At 49.4% G+C, this 16,649-nt stretch overlaps 1 protein-coding gene across 2 annotated transcripts in view; it reads right to left on the reverse strand.

Moving 5' to 3' along the window:
• Positions 1 to 2,619: 2,619 nt before the first annotated feature.
• Positions 2,620 to 16,649, reverse strand: part of FAIM2 (Fas apoptotic inhibitory molecule 2) — a 31,540-nt gene continuing 17,510 nt past the window's right edge. For both annotated transcript variants that reach the window (XM_081058555.1, XM_081058556.1), the window contains exon 12: positions 2,620 to 6,265. In XM_081058555.1, coding sequence (XP_080914681.1) covers positions 6,116 to 6,265 — 150 coding nt within the window. In that variant the 3' untranslated portion in view covers positions 2,620 to 6,115. The remainder of the gene's footprint in view (positions 6,266 to 16,649) is intronic.

Consider the following 16,649-nt stretch of genomic DNA (forward strand, 5'->3'; position numbering starts at 1 on the left):
TTTGGGGTTCTTGGGAGGCAGAGTTGGTGGTGGTGAAACCAGGAAGGAGTGGACTGGGGAGAGGAGATAAAGAACCATCTCCTGTTAAGGACACTTTGGGAGGACAGATCTGACGTCAGGCTCACTATGCATACAGAATAAAGTCGAAAGTCTTTAAATCAGGGCCTCTTAAATGCAAATGAATCACCTGACCCTCTTGTTAAAATGCAGATTCTGATTCAGGAGGTCTGGGGTGAGCCTGGAGTCTGCATTTCTGACAAGCTCTAAGGTGACGCTAAGACTGCTGGCCCATGGAGCATGCCTTGAATACCTAAGATGACCTGCAAGGTCTTCTAAAACTGACCTTCTGTCTGTTTCTTCAGCTTCACCTCCTCCGCTCCACTCCCCACCCTGTTCCAGCCATGTTGAGCCACTCAGAGTTCCCTGAATGTGCTGGGTGGGAGCTCTGTGTCTTTGCACATGCTATTCCCTGTGCCTGGAATCTACCTCTCCTCCCCGCCCCCACAACTACTCTCCTGAAACCCAGTTTATGTGTGTCCTCTTTTGTGAAGACATCACTACCATCCACTGTCCTTCAAAAAGAGTATTTCCTTCCTCCTAGATGTGTGTCTATTACTCCCTTTGTCATACAATATTGCATTCTTTTTATTTACTATGAACTCGTTGAAGGAAAAGACCATGTCCTGGCTTTGTATCCCCAGCAGCTGGCAGCTAAATAAATGCCTCCTACATGAATGAAGGCTTGTTTTATAAAGAAGGAATAGATTCTCAACAACGTATAGTTTTACACAGAGGACAAAAAATTAAGACTCAGGAAAGGATATTCGATGTGTCTGGTAGGTGATACTTGATAATTCTCACTACTGCCAGTTTTCTTCCTATGTTTCCCTTTTTCCTTCTTTTCTTTTTTCTTATCATCCTTCCTAACATTCCCCCCTCTATTTGTTTACTTTTTAAACTTCCCTTTACAGTATATTTTATTACACAGGTTATGTATTTTTTTCAGTATAGAAATATTAGTAAATCTAGATAAATCACATGAAAATTCCTGAAGTCTTACTTATTACCTGGAAATAACCGCAACATTAACATTTTAATGTATATCCATCTAGATTTTTTCCTATGCATAAGTATATATAAAACGTATCTGTGTATTTATATATACTTCATTAACATTAAACAAATTAATGTTTTTAATCTAACGTAGCTGTGGATAATACCTCCTTTGGAGACAGCACCAAAAACCTACATTTCAGAACATTTTTGAGGAATATAGACCAGTTAATTTATAGAATATCCTGCAATTTGCTTTTATCTAATGTTTCCTCATGATAAGACTCAGACTTTGTATTTTTTGGTAAAAATTATATAAGTAGAGTCTGTCCTTCTCAGTACATCACATCAGAAGTCACGTAGTGTCAATTATTTGTGATATAAATGGATTCATTTTTTTTCCAGTGGCTTGAAAAATGAAAGTTTATTTCTTGCTCACATAAAAGTCAGGGGCTGGTATTTTTGGCTGTCAGGTGGCTTTTAGGAACCCAGGTACCTTTCATCTTGTGGCTCCCCCTCCTAGAGCCTTGAAAGTCTCTGTATCCACCCAACAGCTTAGGTATAAGAGAAAAATGATGTAAACTGATTCATGATTAAGGTGGAATCTACCAGGTTTCTCTGCTGTAACGTTATCATATTTCCCTTCATAATTAAAAAGTAATGTATGAAAAAATCTGTGCATATGAAAAGATGCTTACTAGTCATTAGGGAAATGCAAATCACAACCACAGTGAGACACTACATCATACCCAAAAGGATGGCTAAAATACAAAAGATAGACAATAACAAATATTATTGGTGAGGGTGTGGAGAAATTGGAAGCCTCATACCTCACTGCTGGAAATGTAAAATGGTGCAGCTCCTTTGGAAAACAATTTGGCAATTCATCAAAAGGTTAAACATGGGTACCTATGACCCAGCTATTCTACCTCTAGGTATATACTCAAGAGAAATGAAATCATATCTCCACACAAAAACTTGTACACAAATGTTTATAGCAGTATCATACATATAGCCAAAAATAAAAACAACCCAAATGTCCAATTGATGAATGGATAAACAAAATGTAGCATACCCATACAATGGACTAGTATTCAGTCATAAAAAGGAATGACATGCTACAACATCCCAACTCTGCGATCCCAAGAGTCTCTGCATATACCATCTTTCCCCAAAAATAAGACCTAGCCAGACCATCAGCTCTAATGCGTCTTTTGGAGCAAAAATTAGTATAAAACCTGGAATGATATGATATGATATTATTATATCATATCATATTATATTATAGACTTTGTCTTATAGTAAAATAAGACCGGGTCTTTTACTAAGTTTTGCTCCAAAGGACGCATTATAGCTGATGGTCTGCCTGGGTCTTATTTTCAGGGAAACACAGTATCGACAGGGGGACCAGTGTCCCTCCGCATAAATTTGGAGAATTAACTCACACTTAGCTACACTGGGTGAAGCAGCTCTGGTGTGAAACTCACCCTGAATCCGGTTCAACTTCACATACAGACTCCCGAAGCCATCTGAGGCAACAAACAAAAGGCGGGCAAAGGAAACAGCTCAGGTATCATAATTACTTTATTCTTATCTTCTGTCAGTCACGAACAGGGAAGGTGAGTCCTGGGAAAGACAGCCCTGTCTGAGGATGTGCCTCTGTCCTCAGACACTGGGAGGAAGCTCTAGGGTGGGGTGGTGCACGAGTGGTTTCCAGCAGACAGGTAAACAGTGTCCAAGAAATGTGACAATGGCTGGACTAAAGAGAAAGCCCAAGGCTGATGAAAGGTCTGAGGAGATCTGAGAAGAGCCTGGAATGGAAGCCAGAGGCTGAAGCCAGAGGTCAAATCCAGCCCGCTACCTGGGCCCCAGGGCCCTCTGCTTCTCTGTCGCAGAACCAGCCCATGCTTTTCCTCAGACAGCCACTGAGGGGCAGCAAAGTGCTGGCATGAAATCCAGCGCGGGGCGGGGGGGGGGGGTGGAGGGGAGGAGGGAGGGGAGGGGAGGTGGTGTGTGACAGGCCCTGGGACTTGTCCCTAGGTGGGCCAGGAAAGGGAGAGGCGAAACCTTTTAGAGTAAGGGTGGCTGTCTGCTCCTGACTCCCTTGGGAAGAAGAGCAGAGGATGGAACAACCAAGATTCTTGGGGCTTCCCCAGACACACAGGAGGCGGCAAGCATACACCTGGGAATTTGTGCAGGAGTCTGGGGACTTACATGCACTTCCCTGGCTCCCTGGTCCCCAATCTGCAATCCCCAGGAGAGGATCTCTTGGTCTGTCTTCCCCTCAGTAGGAGACCTCTGACCTTCTATCACAGATGGTCAGATTCCTGGCTGCCTCTAGCTTTATGAAATCCAACCTATCCCTTCCTGGGCCCAGCCCCACCCCTGCCAAAAATGTGAGGGGCCAGGAGGCTCCCCTCCTTCTCTGCAGCTTGTGACACCCGCCCATTTTAGGTGTCTCAAGTTTCTTATAATCCCACATTCCTGCTCCCCTGCCCTTCCTCCTTCCAAGGCCCATCCAGGTGTGCCTGGGCCTCCTGGGGGCCTGGATGCAGGTGGAATGCCAGGGCCTCAGCCCTGGCTCTGCTGCCAGCTCAGTGTGCCCTGGACCCCTCTCAGGACCCAGAGTAGGAGAGTCTGCAGCATACTCTGCTTTGCGATGACCCTGAGTTGCTGCTGTCACGTTGTTTATTGCTGAGAGCTTGCTTCTTTCCCCCAGTTTTTGCATGTCAGCCTTTGATAAGCTTCTCAATCCCCAGTTTCTGCGTCCACTGTCCCAGGAAGAGGGGGACTTGAGTGTGGATTCTGAGAAGCAAAACGAAGGCCCAGGCTGAGAGTGGCAGGGCAAAAGGGGAGAGTTCTGACCCCTCAGAACTGGGACCAGAGATTAGGAAAGGAATCGAAGGGGCACCTGGGTAAGGAAGTCGGTAGAAACAGTGTTCTGGTGCCTCTCCTGCACCACCCTGGCCATGGTCTTTCTTCTTGCCGATAGCAAAAGTGAATCACAGATAGCAAGAAATACTCACTCAATACCATGGGCCTGTTGGCAGTGAGGCTGGGAATCAGACACCAGCATCCTGCCTCCTAGTTTATGGCCAGAAGGTAGAAACCACAGAGAGGAAAATGGTGGCGGTAGTGAGAGAGGAGACGGAAGGTCAGGAGTGGCACTGAGAACAACAAATCCCCACAGACGTGAGGGCCTGACCACCAAGCAGCCTCATTCCAGCCCCACTGAATCTGTTACCTGTACGACCTCACGCCCAAGCCCCTTGATCACCTCAGCTTTTCCCTCTGCCATGTGGATACGCGGAACACCACCTTTGTAGAATTGCTTAAGTAGATTTGGGACAGCACACAGTAGGCATCCTACCCACTGCCTCCTATCTCACACACAAACGCCACCATCACTTCTTGGTTCCTTCTCTCCTCAAATATCCAAGATGGAACAAAACTTCAAATGCTTCCGCAATATTTCTTGAAAGCTGGAAATAGGAAGGGTGGGGAGGGAGGGGTTGGGAACATAGACAGCATACCTAGTCACCCTCCCCAGGGACAAACAGGTCCCTCAGCATAGGGGTAAGAGAGGTGGTGGCCCTGGAGGGAGAAGAATCCACTCTGAACCTCTCTGACCCCACCCAGTAACTTTCCACTGGCTGGGAGTTGGCTGCTAGCACGTGCTGGCTGCACGCTTCCCCCAGGCGTGGCCCCCTGGTCCCCTCCCCAGCAGGGTTTGCAGGGGGCTGGGTGGCTGACGCATTCCCTGCCTGAGATCTCAACTGCCTAGAGGCTGATAAGGAGACCTGGCCTCCTCACCTGGGACCAGCTGGAGGGACTGGCCCTGGCTGGATAGCTTCAAAATTAGAGATGAGGAGATAAGGAGTGGAGGGGGCTTAGCAACTCTGTGCAGAGTGGCCAGAGAAGCTAGAGGAAGGGACACAGGTACTGCCAACTGAGGCCTCAGGAGGCCGGGCTGGGGATAAGCCAGCAAATGGAATCAGATGGGGAGGGTTTAAGAAATAAGATGGGCAGAAAGGCCTTGGGAAGGGCTGGGGGCAGGGCAGGATTCCCTCCAGATGGGGCTGGCTCAGTTGGAATAACTCTCCCGCCCTCAGAACATCCAGTCCTCAAGGCTAAAGCACTCAGCCTCAGGCCTGGGGCACATCCTGAGGGGCCGAGAGGAGAAGCTCAGAGGAGTAGGTCTCAGCCCTGCCAACCCCACACGCCTCCCAGGTGGATGCAGGTTGGGGTGAACTGGCAGTGCTGCAGAGCCCAGACCCCCAGTTGGCTGCACTGTTCCCTCTTCCCTTGGAGCCTCAGGGCAGGCTTTCACTTAGGAGCAGGGCCTCCTGCCCCAACAGTGCTCTGTCATGACCCAGGAGGGGAAACCAAGGCAATTACAGATGGCACTGGTTTCCTACCCCTCCCTGGTTGCTGTTGGCCCCAGGGCTCAAGTCCCTAGAACAAGCTACTGGTCCTACAGCAGAGAGAGGATGGGCAGCCCAGGACAGCCATACTACCCTTCCATATTCCCCACCTGCAAAACACCCTCACCTCATCTCCCAGCTATCCTTCCACCCGCTTCCTTACAAAGTGTTAACGCCTGACTTAGAAGGAAAGAGAGGAGGGGAGAACTGGACACAGGACAGTGTGCCCCAAGGTCACACAGCAGTGGCAGCCTTAGGAGGAATCTTGGTGGGGGTGCAGGCCTCAGCCAGGCTTCCTGGGGTCTCTCTCCCACATTGGAAATCCCGCTCATCTCCTCTCACTTGTCTCTTGGGTCCTCAAACTCAGAGGAGCCTCCAGACTTGATGGTCCCACTTTGGGAGATGTAATTGGGGGGACGGGCGGCACAAGGGATGGTGTGACCTTGGTTCTGCAGGGCCCCCGAGGGCACTCATACAAGCGGCAGAGGGTAAGGATAAGGGCTGGGCTGAGGGAGTGAGCAGGCTGGCCACAGGCCGGGAGGGCAGCTAGTTTATATCTGGGCTTGCAGGAGCACAGAGAGGGTGAGGGGACCAGCAAGGGAACATTCTCTGAAGGAAGAAGGGCTGGGAAGGGCTCCTCATTCTCGGCTGGTGCCAAAAATCTGCAGGAAGAAGGTGAAGATGTAGATGATGTCTAGGTAAATGTTGAGGGCTCCAAAAATATACTCCTCGGGGCTCAGCGTGTGGCGTCGGTTACCCATAAGCAACTGGGTGTCAAAGGCCAGAAACTGAGGGAAGGGGAAGAGAAAGGAGAAGTCAGAAGTTTCAATCACGGTGACACTGACCAAAGGGTCCCATTGTCCCCACCCAGGCCCACCCCAGAGTTTGTTACCATCACCTGCTGCCTGGCTGCTCAGTGACCCTCCTGTGACAGCCCGGTATCTGGAACTTTCCCAACACCTTCTGTCCCTAATGTAACACCTATTAGCTAAGCACCTACTATGTGCCAGGCACAGGGACACAGCAAAATCCAAAACATACAGGATCCCTTACCTCGTAGACCTTGAAGTCTAGTGGGAAGTAATTGTTAGTCCGATGAGTATAACCAAAACATGGGGTACTGATCATAAGGAACCTGACTCTATGTGAGTGTGGCAGGGAGTTAAGGAAGGCTTCCTGGAGGAGGGGACCTTCAAGCTGAGGGCCTAGTCTTCTTGCCATTCCCTCAGGTGCCTGCTCTTAGAAGATAAGTGAATGTTTCACATAACAGCGAGCAGAGAATAAGCAGGCACTTATTAGGTGCTCTACAGACGTTAGCCCATTTATTTCTACTGAGTAGGGATTCTATTATTCCCAGAGGAAACCACAGCCCAGAGATGTTAAGTACTTGCCTAAAGTTACACAGCTGGGAAATTGCAATGTCAGGATTTGAACCCAAGCAGCTCTGCTCCAGAGCCCCCATGTTTAACCATCCTGCTCTGCTGCTTACAGGCAACACCTGGGGTTAATGTGCCTCCGGTCCGGAAAGAGTCTCTCCCCAGGGCTCCTTGTTGGCCTACTGGACTACGAACATTTATTCCCTTAGAAAGGGCTCCTCTCTGTTACCCTGCTGCCCCCGACCAGGCCTTTGCACCATCCACACTGATGCCTACTCCTCCCACATAGCTTTTCTCTGTGGTCCCAGCTTGCAGAGCAGAACCCCCCTAGAAGCGGCATGTTACATTTGACAGGCATGGTGTACTTTTCTGGGAGAAAGAAGTCAAAAAGTTCCACCAGTGTCTCAAAGGTTATGAACCACTGATCCACATGGGATTGGAATTCTTTAAATTGATTCACATTCTTGTTAACTGGGCTGTGCCCGGCAATTCCGTCACTTATTCGTGGACCTGTGTTCCTTGGGCCCTCTGAAACATTCATTATATCATAAATATGCACGGGCAAGAGCTGGTGCCAGCGATGTGCTGAGAGCTGCAGACAACTGGGAACACAAATTCCTGACTTTGGGGGCTTACCACTTAGTGGGGAACACTGAGATGATTACAATAAAACCCAGTAAATGCCAGAATTGGGACTGATTGGGCAGGAGGAAGGTGTCCCAGGAGAGATGACGCTTTACTTGGGCTTTGAAGGATGAGTAAAAGTTTGCTAGACTGAGAAGGCCCAGGGGAGCCCTGGAGGTGAGGGTCATGGTGTGATAAGTGAGGAATTCAGTGTGGCAGGAGCAGGGGGGACAGAGAGAGGGGCTGGAGCCTGTCCATGAAGCTTGTACTTCACTCTGGAGGCTGGGGCCCAGCTTTCTTTCTTTCACCCCAGACACCGCTTCCTGGGGACCTAGGCTCAGCACCTACGCTCTTTGGAGTTATTTTAGGTGCAGCCCCATGGAAGCCCGTGAGGATCCTTGCCTTGGCACCAATGCCCCCAGTGCACAGGGGGCAGACACTCCAACAGGGAGCAACACCAGCAAGTGGGACATCAAGGCACATCACCCTCAAAGGTAGGGAGGTCGAGGGTGATGGTGCATGTGGGCTTGAAAGTCAGACCAACTGGATTCCAGTCTCACCCTCACTACTCAGTAGTGGTGGGGCCCAGAGCAAGATATTTAGTCTCTCAGAGCCTGAGTCCACATCCATAACAGGGAGATGAGTACCTTCTTCCTGAGTTGTTGTGACAGGGAGACAATATGTGCAAAGCACCTGGCACAGCGCCTGACATACGGTGAGCACTTAATGAATGGTAGCTATTCCTGTGGTTTTATTGTTATTATCTGCAGAAGGAGAGGTGCCCTCGTGAGAACCTGCGTACACTGATGCGGAGTCTCTAGTGTCTCCTGGGCCTCATCGAGGAGGCAGAGACGTTACTAGGGAAAGCTGTGCGGCTTTAACAGAAGGAAAATGAGGAGCCATCGCCAGGGATGAGAGAGCTCTGTGCAGGGTATGTCAGCCTCTCTGAGCTCAGTGGCACTGAAGGAAGGGCATCTGAGAACACAGGACGGGAGCTGGAACACCTGGCTTTGAGTGTGGGTTCCATCCCTCAGCAGCCGTCACTTGCCTTCAGTGTCCTCATCTACAAAATGGGACAGTAGTCCCAAAACGACCACACCATAGTGTGGTTTTGAGGGTAAATATAGGACAGTGCAGATGGCATCAACTATGATTCTGCGTTAGTATTATTTCACTCCCTTCTATGCTCTTTCTGAATTTGATTTGGATTCCCAAATAAATTTCCTTCTGTAGAGAGAACAAGCAAGGAGAGGGGCCAACTCCAGTGCTACAGGCTGCTTGGCAGTCACAGCTGCCAGCAGAAGTTAATAAATTGCTGATCTGGCTTATCAATCAGTAGCTTGCTTGGTTGATTTCCCAGAGCCTGGTCACCCCTGGGTGAGCTAATGAAAATGAATCTCTCAACCTAGAAGGCTTGGACCTGATCAGGTTTGGGAGTGGCCCCTCGAAAGACCATTCACCCAGAAGGCCTCCTACAGTAGCCAGCTGGCTCTTCTCATGGAGAAAAGAGGAATGAAATTATTTCTGCTCCTGCCCTTGGCCTACGGCCATGGATGTCTGTCTACATGGTGCTCTCTGGGATAGCCTGCCCCACATTCAAACCCACTGCCTTGTACCGCCCATCACTGCAACTTCATGTCTGTGAGTCAGCTGAAGGCTTTTCATTCACTTATACCCAACAACATTTGTCGAGCATCTACTATGTTCTAGAGAACTTGCCTTCAGAGAACTGACAGTCTAATGTGAGCAAAAGACATTATCAGAGATTACATCATGAGCAAGCATTCATTATAGGGGAAAGTTACCTACTAATAACCCCCTGGGCATTGTTCACTAACGTCTTGGTTGAGAGTCAATACCTTGGTTACAGCTAACATCTTATTGGCAGCTAAGATCTCAGTAGACAACTAAAAATGGGTTAACCACTAATAACTGAAAGGACAGCAGGCACTTGAGTTAGTAGCCAGCTGAATACAAGACCCTGCAGAAGGAGCATGTGGGATTGGGACAAGAGGCAAGAGTGGGACTAGGATGCTATTAATTGGTGTCTGAATAGTCCTCTCACACACTAATCCTTTACCTTATCTCACTAGCCCAATTTGCACTAGGAGGTAGACATTATTATCACTATGTTACATATGAGGAAAGGAATCTCAGAGCAGGTGAGCGACTTGCTGACGGTTATTTTCCTAGTGCTGGAACCAGATCACCTGTCTCTTTCTGATAGAGATAGGGCTCGAGTGGGCTTGCAGGGAGGGAGGGGGCACGCACAGAGGGCAGAGGAGCCAAAGTAAACTTTCCTGGTTCATCCTATTGGCCAGGGCCCGCCCCCTGCTTACACACTTGGCTTGACCCTGCCATGTCTAGGACCTAGGCTTATGTCTGTTGTCCTCCCAAAGGTGAGGTTGTGAAGCTCTGGGGGAGCCATGTCATGGAAAGGTCAGCTCAGAGCCACCAACAAACAGGCACTGAATACAAAAAGCTGTGGTTGCAATGTGTTGAATCAGCATGAAAAATAACACATGGACCGTGTCCATCCTACAGAAACGCCAGCACGAGTATGCAAAGCAGCACACCCAAGGCCATCCACTGCAGCATTGGTTCTAACAGCGAAACACTGAAAACAACCCCAAACTCTATCTACTAGGGGATGTTCAAATAAACTGTGGGCAGCGTACTGAGGCAGAAACATCTCTGATACATGCTACTATGAGAAAAAAGCAAGTTGCAGGAAAATCCGTATCAGATGATCCCCTTTATGTTAACAGACAAACCTTACAAAACTATATGTCATAGGAGCCTACATAGCAAATATCTGTAAAACGCATATAGAGAGAGCTGAAAGAAGATGAACAGCAGTGGTTACCACTGGGGAAGGCGATAAGGGACATGGTCCAAACAGCGTCTGCTTTTCTTGTATTACTTAAGATTTAAAAAACTGAAACGTATGAACAAACACATTCCAATACTATGTAATTAGAAATTTTGAAAAGAAGGGTTAAAGTTACGCAAAGGAAGAGTTTCTGAACTCTCACCATAAGCCTCTGTGACAGGTGTTGCATTATCGTCTCCATCATGTAGCTGAGGAGACTGGAGCACAGAGAGTGTGATTTGCCATTTCACACGGCCAAGGGGACAACTCACGTCTTCTGACCCCCGAATCCTACTTTGTTTCCATGATATGACATTGCTTTGGAGCATGGTATGAAGGGGTGTGTGTGTGTGTGTGCGCGCGCACGTGTGTGTGTCTGTGTGTGTGTGTAGCAAGATGGAAGAGGTAGAAAGAAAAGCACAAACAGAGCTCACGGCCAAGAGCACTCCAGGCTTCCTGGGGGATGCAGGAAGCCCTGGGCCCCCCTGGTCCTGCCATCACTTCCTGGACGAGAGGGTGAGCAGGGCCTTTGAGGAGTCTTTAGAAAAAGACAACCAGCCTTAAGCTCTGTGCCCTAGGTGGGAATGCAGGATAGTGTGAGGGAAGAGAGGTGCTGAGTGGAGACCCAGAGTCCATTAGTTGCCCGGGGCCAATGTAACACACTTCTGTTGTCTCCACTGACCGGGGTGTCAAAAATGTAAATGACACAAACAACGACTGCAGGTAACCCTGGATCCCAGTGTCCACCTCCAGATGAGCCACTGAAGGAACAGGGTCTGGCAGGCATGGGAGCCAGCAAGCTTGGTCCAGGATAAAAGGGGAGCAGTGTACGAAAGTATGTGAGAGAGCCCATGGGTGGTACTATGAGGCAGGGCATGCATGTAATACAGTGCTCAGGAACACGGACGGGGGAGTCACGCAGACCTGGGTTCAAATCTTGCCTCTGACCTTAGGCAACTAACAGGTAATACTTACTGATCACTGATATATACAAAAATTGTATATATTAACTCATTTAAAGTCACAACGACCTGTGAGGTGGGTACTATGATTATCTGCATTTGACGGATAAAAAAAAATTGGAAGCACTGAGAGGTTACCTGATTGGACCAGTCTACACAGCTACAATGTGGTTGAGAATGGATCTGAACCCAGGTACCTTGGCTCCAAAATCCAGTGCTCTGAATTACAAGGTTAACATTTACAGTAAGGGTATAAGCCACCATGATAGTTGAAAAACTACCATGTTCGGGTGCTAGGCTGTCTTCTTTTTTTTTTTGTATATTATCTTATGTAATCATTACCACAGCCTTGGGAGACTTAATATCAGCCCCGTTTTAAAGATGAGGCAACTGAGGCACAGAGAAGTCAATAACTTGCCTAAGGTCACAGTGGTAAAAGGATGAGCTAGGCCTTGAATGCGCTTTGGGTGGGGTGTATGCGGCCGTCTGCCGAGCTTCCTCCCACTCTGCATGCTCGCCTGGCCCTCTGATAGTCCTTCTCCCTGGCTCTGTCTGGAGAACCCTCACCCTGAGTGTGAGAGCAGTGACTCCTTCCCTCCCTGCCCTGCCCCTGCCAGTGTACACTCCTCTGCCTTGCTCCCTCCAGGGCCTCTGAATCACCCTCTCCCTCAGTCCCCTACCTCCAGGGTTGGGGTGGGGGCTTCCTTCACCTTCTCTGGGTCTGGGTGTTGTTAGGGCTTGGTTTGAGCAGGGCGTTGGTACCTGAGGATTAGCACCTCAGGAACTGAGACTGAGGTGAGGCCTGGGAGAGGGACACCTTTTAGTGCACTCTGCACCAAGCGAGCAGTTACCGGTCAATCCACCCTCCCTCCTGCTCTGAAGGAATCCACTCAACTTCCAGAGGGTCAGGTGAGGCCTCAGGGGAAGTGTCAGGACTGTTTTAGTGGCAAAGGGTGGGTGACAGAACAGAGAAGGTTCTCACTGGATCTTTCAGGCTCGTGTAAACCTCTGAAGCAAAAGGGCCTCTAAATGCTGAATGAAATAGATAAGTCTAAAATAAAACCGTATCTCTGCCTTGGGTTTGTGCAGCCATTTCTACTTTTCAAAGTGTTTCTCTAAGTATTAAGAAGGTAGGGCATATATCATGGCCCCCGCCAGAAAAGCAGGTGGTATGGGGCAGACTGAAGTTTCCTTCCTGAATCCCTCAGATGCTGTCATGTCTGGAGGACAGAGTCCCTGTTGAGCTGGAAATAGCTGCTAAAAGCCCTGCCTCGGGCTGGCAGATGAAAAGGCCTCTGGGTCCTCCTGCTGTGGGGGAGTTGACCTGCATGGCTTCGCTGGGGCTCTGTGTGATATGGACAGCCAAGAGTGGAAAGAATGCTGGGCTGAATCAGGGAAATGGGGCTTGCATAAAGCTAACACTGCGTGTGTGTGTGTGTGCACGTTTATGGTATTTGTGTGTGGTGTGCGTGTGTCTAGTATGTGTTGTGGTGTGTGTATTGTGTGTTATGCTTGGCATGTGAGGGGTGTGTGTGTGTGTGTGTGTCTGGCCATGCTCTCTCCAGGCCTCAGTGCAGGGAGGTCCTTCCCAGATCTGAGGGCTCAGCTCAGTTCTGGCTTGCCTTTACTTCCACGGACTGAGCACAGGTGGTTGTGCATGTCCCCCAGTGGTTGGGGTCAACACCCAGTATTGGGGGCCCAGCATTTCTACAAACAAATCACCTTCCTATCCAAGCTTCATTCATCCCAATACCATTGGCCCTGAAGCATCTAGTACTGACCACACATGTTCTCTCTGCCACCCTGTCCCTGAGTTTGGGTCACTGCAGTGGCCTTCTAACTGGTCTCCCAGCCTCTATCCTATCCATACAGCTTCTCAATAATCTTCCTTAAAATACAGAGACTGTGATGTTTCCCCAGGTCCTCAAACTGGCCAGGCTGGGCAGGGAGCAGAGTTTTGTTCCCATTGGGCCTCTCACCTACTTTCTAAAGTCCTGTGCCTCATTTCTTCCCTAGGCCTCCAGGCTTGGCTTCCTTATTTAGGTGGCTGAGAGACCCTAAATAGATTTTGGGAGTCCCCAAAGGAGAACTAACTCCGAGGAAGAGCAACCTGCCTAAAGTGGGGTGGGCACGGAGGCTCAGCTGCAGCGGGAAACCTGCTGACCAAGCCCGTGGCCCCACCTGTTCTCTCTCTTCCCACTCCAGCCCAGCCCTCAGGCTCCCCTGCCTGACTTTCTATGAGTCTACAAAAAGCTCCCAGGGAGAGGGCATTAGAGGGGAGAGGAAGATGGGGCCAGTACCTTCCGGCTGACTCACCTACTTTTCCTGGCATTCGGGTCTGGCACCTAGTGGGTATGGGGTAGGGTGAGGCAGAAAACCCCTTGAGAATGTACTAGGGCTAGATGGGGTGAGGCCCAGGAGGGCAAGGCTGGACCACAGCCCTAAGAAGCCTGGGCTCCCCACCCTCCAAGCTTCGCCTTGTCCAGCTAGGTGTCTCTCCCCTCAAAGATGGCAGAGAAAATCATTTGATTCTCACAGCCCTTGCAAGGCCCAGGCTGGTGCGAGTTCAGGGGTGGTTCTCATTGGGGGTCTGGACCTCTTCTGACCCTTCTCTTCACCTTTCTCACAAGTCCTCCTTGAGGCCGGGATCCACTGCATGCTATCTTGTGATTCTTCTCGCTGCAATGCAGGGAGGGCCCCTCGTGAGGCTGAGAATTCCCCAAAGGTCAGGATAGGCAGCTGGAGAGACCAAGGGTGCTGGGCACTGGTTCTGGGGATGGGTCGGAGCTAGACAACCTCAGGCGCAGGACAGAACTGATGCTGGAAGCAGGGTTAGGTTGAGGTCAACGACCTTCTGAGTCGGAGTTAACAGAAAGGCCCAGGGACTTTAGCTCTTGAGGGGCAGGGCCTCTGAGGGCCTCTGTCTACCTGAAACTGACGGGAGGAAGGGGAATGAGTCTAGTGTCCCCTCCTCCACTCTCCCCTACCTCACAGGACCCAGGGCACCTGCTGCATGTCCTCCCTCCTTTGACGCAAGAAGACGAGGGTGGGCAGGGCATGGAACTGGAGGATTCATACCTGTGCTCCTGACTGTTGTTTACATAACCTGAAGGATGAGCCCAACCAGGGCCTTTCCAGGTGTGATCTCTTAATGAGACATTAATAGGCAATTAGGCACTGTGGTTCCTCCTCCCCTGTGACTCACAGAAGACCTACACAGCGGCCCTTAAGTCAACTGCGCAGCCACTTTCTTTGCTGGCTCTGACAGCACCTCGGCCATGCCTCTCAGGCATCCATTCATTCCATGACATCAAGGCATGCCTACTGTGTGCCAGGCCCTGTTCTAGGCACAGGGGATGCAGCAATAAACAAGTCAGAGCAAAAATCCCTGCCCTCGAGGAGCTTAAATACTGCTGGAGGGAGACAAACAAGAAACAAAGAAATCATACAAATATCTAGTATTTCAGAGGATAAGAAATGCTATGGAGAGAAATAAAGCAGGGTGAGGAGTAGGGAGGGAGTGTGTGAGTGTGTGTGTGTGTGTGAGTGAGTGTGTGTGTGTGTGTGTGTGTGTGTTATAGCCTATTTCTATGCTGATGGGAATAACCCAGTAGAGGGTAATACTGATAATGCAAGAGAGCGAAATTACTGGAGAGACCTCCTCAGCTTCTCCCAACTCCAAGTCAATAGGTGATGGCCCTCTTTGAGGACGACCATGTGGCACTGGAAATGGCACCAGGCTGTGCACAGGACACCTGGGCCCTATCCTAAATCTGCCCCTTATTGGCAGTGGGACTCTATATATATTAGCCCCTTCACACCCAGGGCTTCATATGTGGAAAGTAGGTCTTATAACATCAGCGCTGCCTCCCTCTCTGAGTGATGGTGGAAATCCAGTGAGGTAATAGGTGTGAAAGTGCTTTGTAAAATGTAAATGGTGGAACAGATGGTTGAGATTATTTTTATTATTCTGATAACACAAAGGATTATTAAACAAATTTAATGGATTACTGTTCATCCAACGCTACTTGTACAGACAGCCTCCCCACATAGCTGACATACTTGTTGTGACGTGATCTGCATGAAGCCAAGTGACCCTCCATTCATCAAGCTTGCACTCCTCCCACTCTGCCCTGCATTGACCCCTCTGCTTCCATTTGACCCTGGCCCTCAGGCCACCCTCTGAGGTCCCCACAGGCTCCCTCACTCCGGTGTGACCCTCTGTCTTTCTTTCCTCCTAGCAAACTTCCCATCCCATCCTTCTAGTCTAAACTTGTCTTTGGCACATAAGAGCAAAGTTAGTGTCATAGGGTGACCAACCATCCTGGTTTTTCCAAGATTTAGGGGGTCCCTCAAGAAGTGGGACTTTTAATGCTAAAACTGGAAAAGTTCTGGGTAAACTGGGATAAGTTGGTCACCCTAGGCTTGATCAAGGCCATGCTTAGTTGATGTGCCATCATCTTGCCAGGAAACCTGGGACAAATCACTTAACTTCTTTCTTTTTTTTAACTTTTATTTTTTTACGTACGTTTTTCCCATACCCTTCAGCTCCAAGTCAAGTAGTTGTTTTCAATCTAGTTGAGGGGAATGCAGCTCACAGTGGCCCATGTGGGGATTGAACCGGCAACTTTGTTGTTAAGAGCACTGCGCTCTAACCAACTGAGCTAACTGGCTGCCCCATCACTTAACTTCTTTAGGGTTCAGTTTTCTCATCTGTGAAAGGAGGGGCTTGGAGTTTTACTAGATCTCTTTTTAGTCCCTTCTAACCCTCAAGTTCTGAGCCGGGAAATCATTTACTCATTCCGCAAATATTTACTGAGTGCTGCTATGTGCCATGCTCTGTGTTCTTCCTGTTGACCGTGGTACCCTGGGAACACAGCACAGCCTATCACACATAATAGGTGCTCAATAAAGACCTGTGGGAATGAATGAATGAATTTACCACACCCCATTCCTGGCTTGATCTCAATCCAGAATCTCCATAACTCCTGCTCATAGATCTGATGCCCCATTTCCCCCTTCTCTGCTTCCCCAATCTGTCACCCGCAAGCCTTTGGAAGCTGTGACTGAGCCTAGAACTCTGGCCAGACTGAACTCAGCTGAATATTCCAATGAGGGAGAGGACAGTCTGATCACTGCTCCTGTTGGCCGTGGACATTTACCTTGGATGCCCTCCCGAGGAGATGTCCCCAATCTGAGCCTATCCCCCTGGCTGGATCCTGGAGCACTGTCACACTCATATTTGGAGCCCACCTGAGCAAGGGGTCTGTGTTGGGCGGCTTCAGGCAGATGTCTGCGTCTGGTCACCTTCTGTCCCCTGGGCATCTGCTTCTAGTCA

This window comes from Rhinolophus hipposideros (assembly GCF_964194185.1).
Source record: "Rhinolophus hipposideros genome assembly, chromosome: 9".
Taxonomy (NCBI): Eukaryota; Metazoa; Chordata; class Mammalia; order Chiroptera; family Rhinolophidae; genus Rhinolophus; species Rhinolophus hipposideros.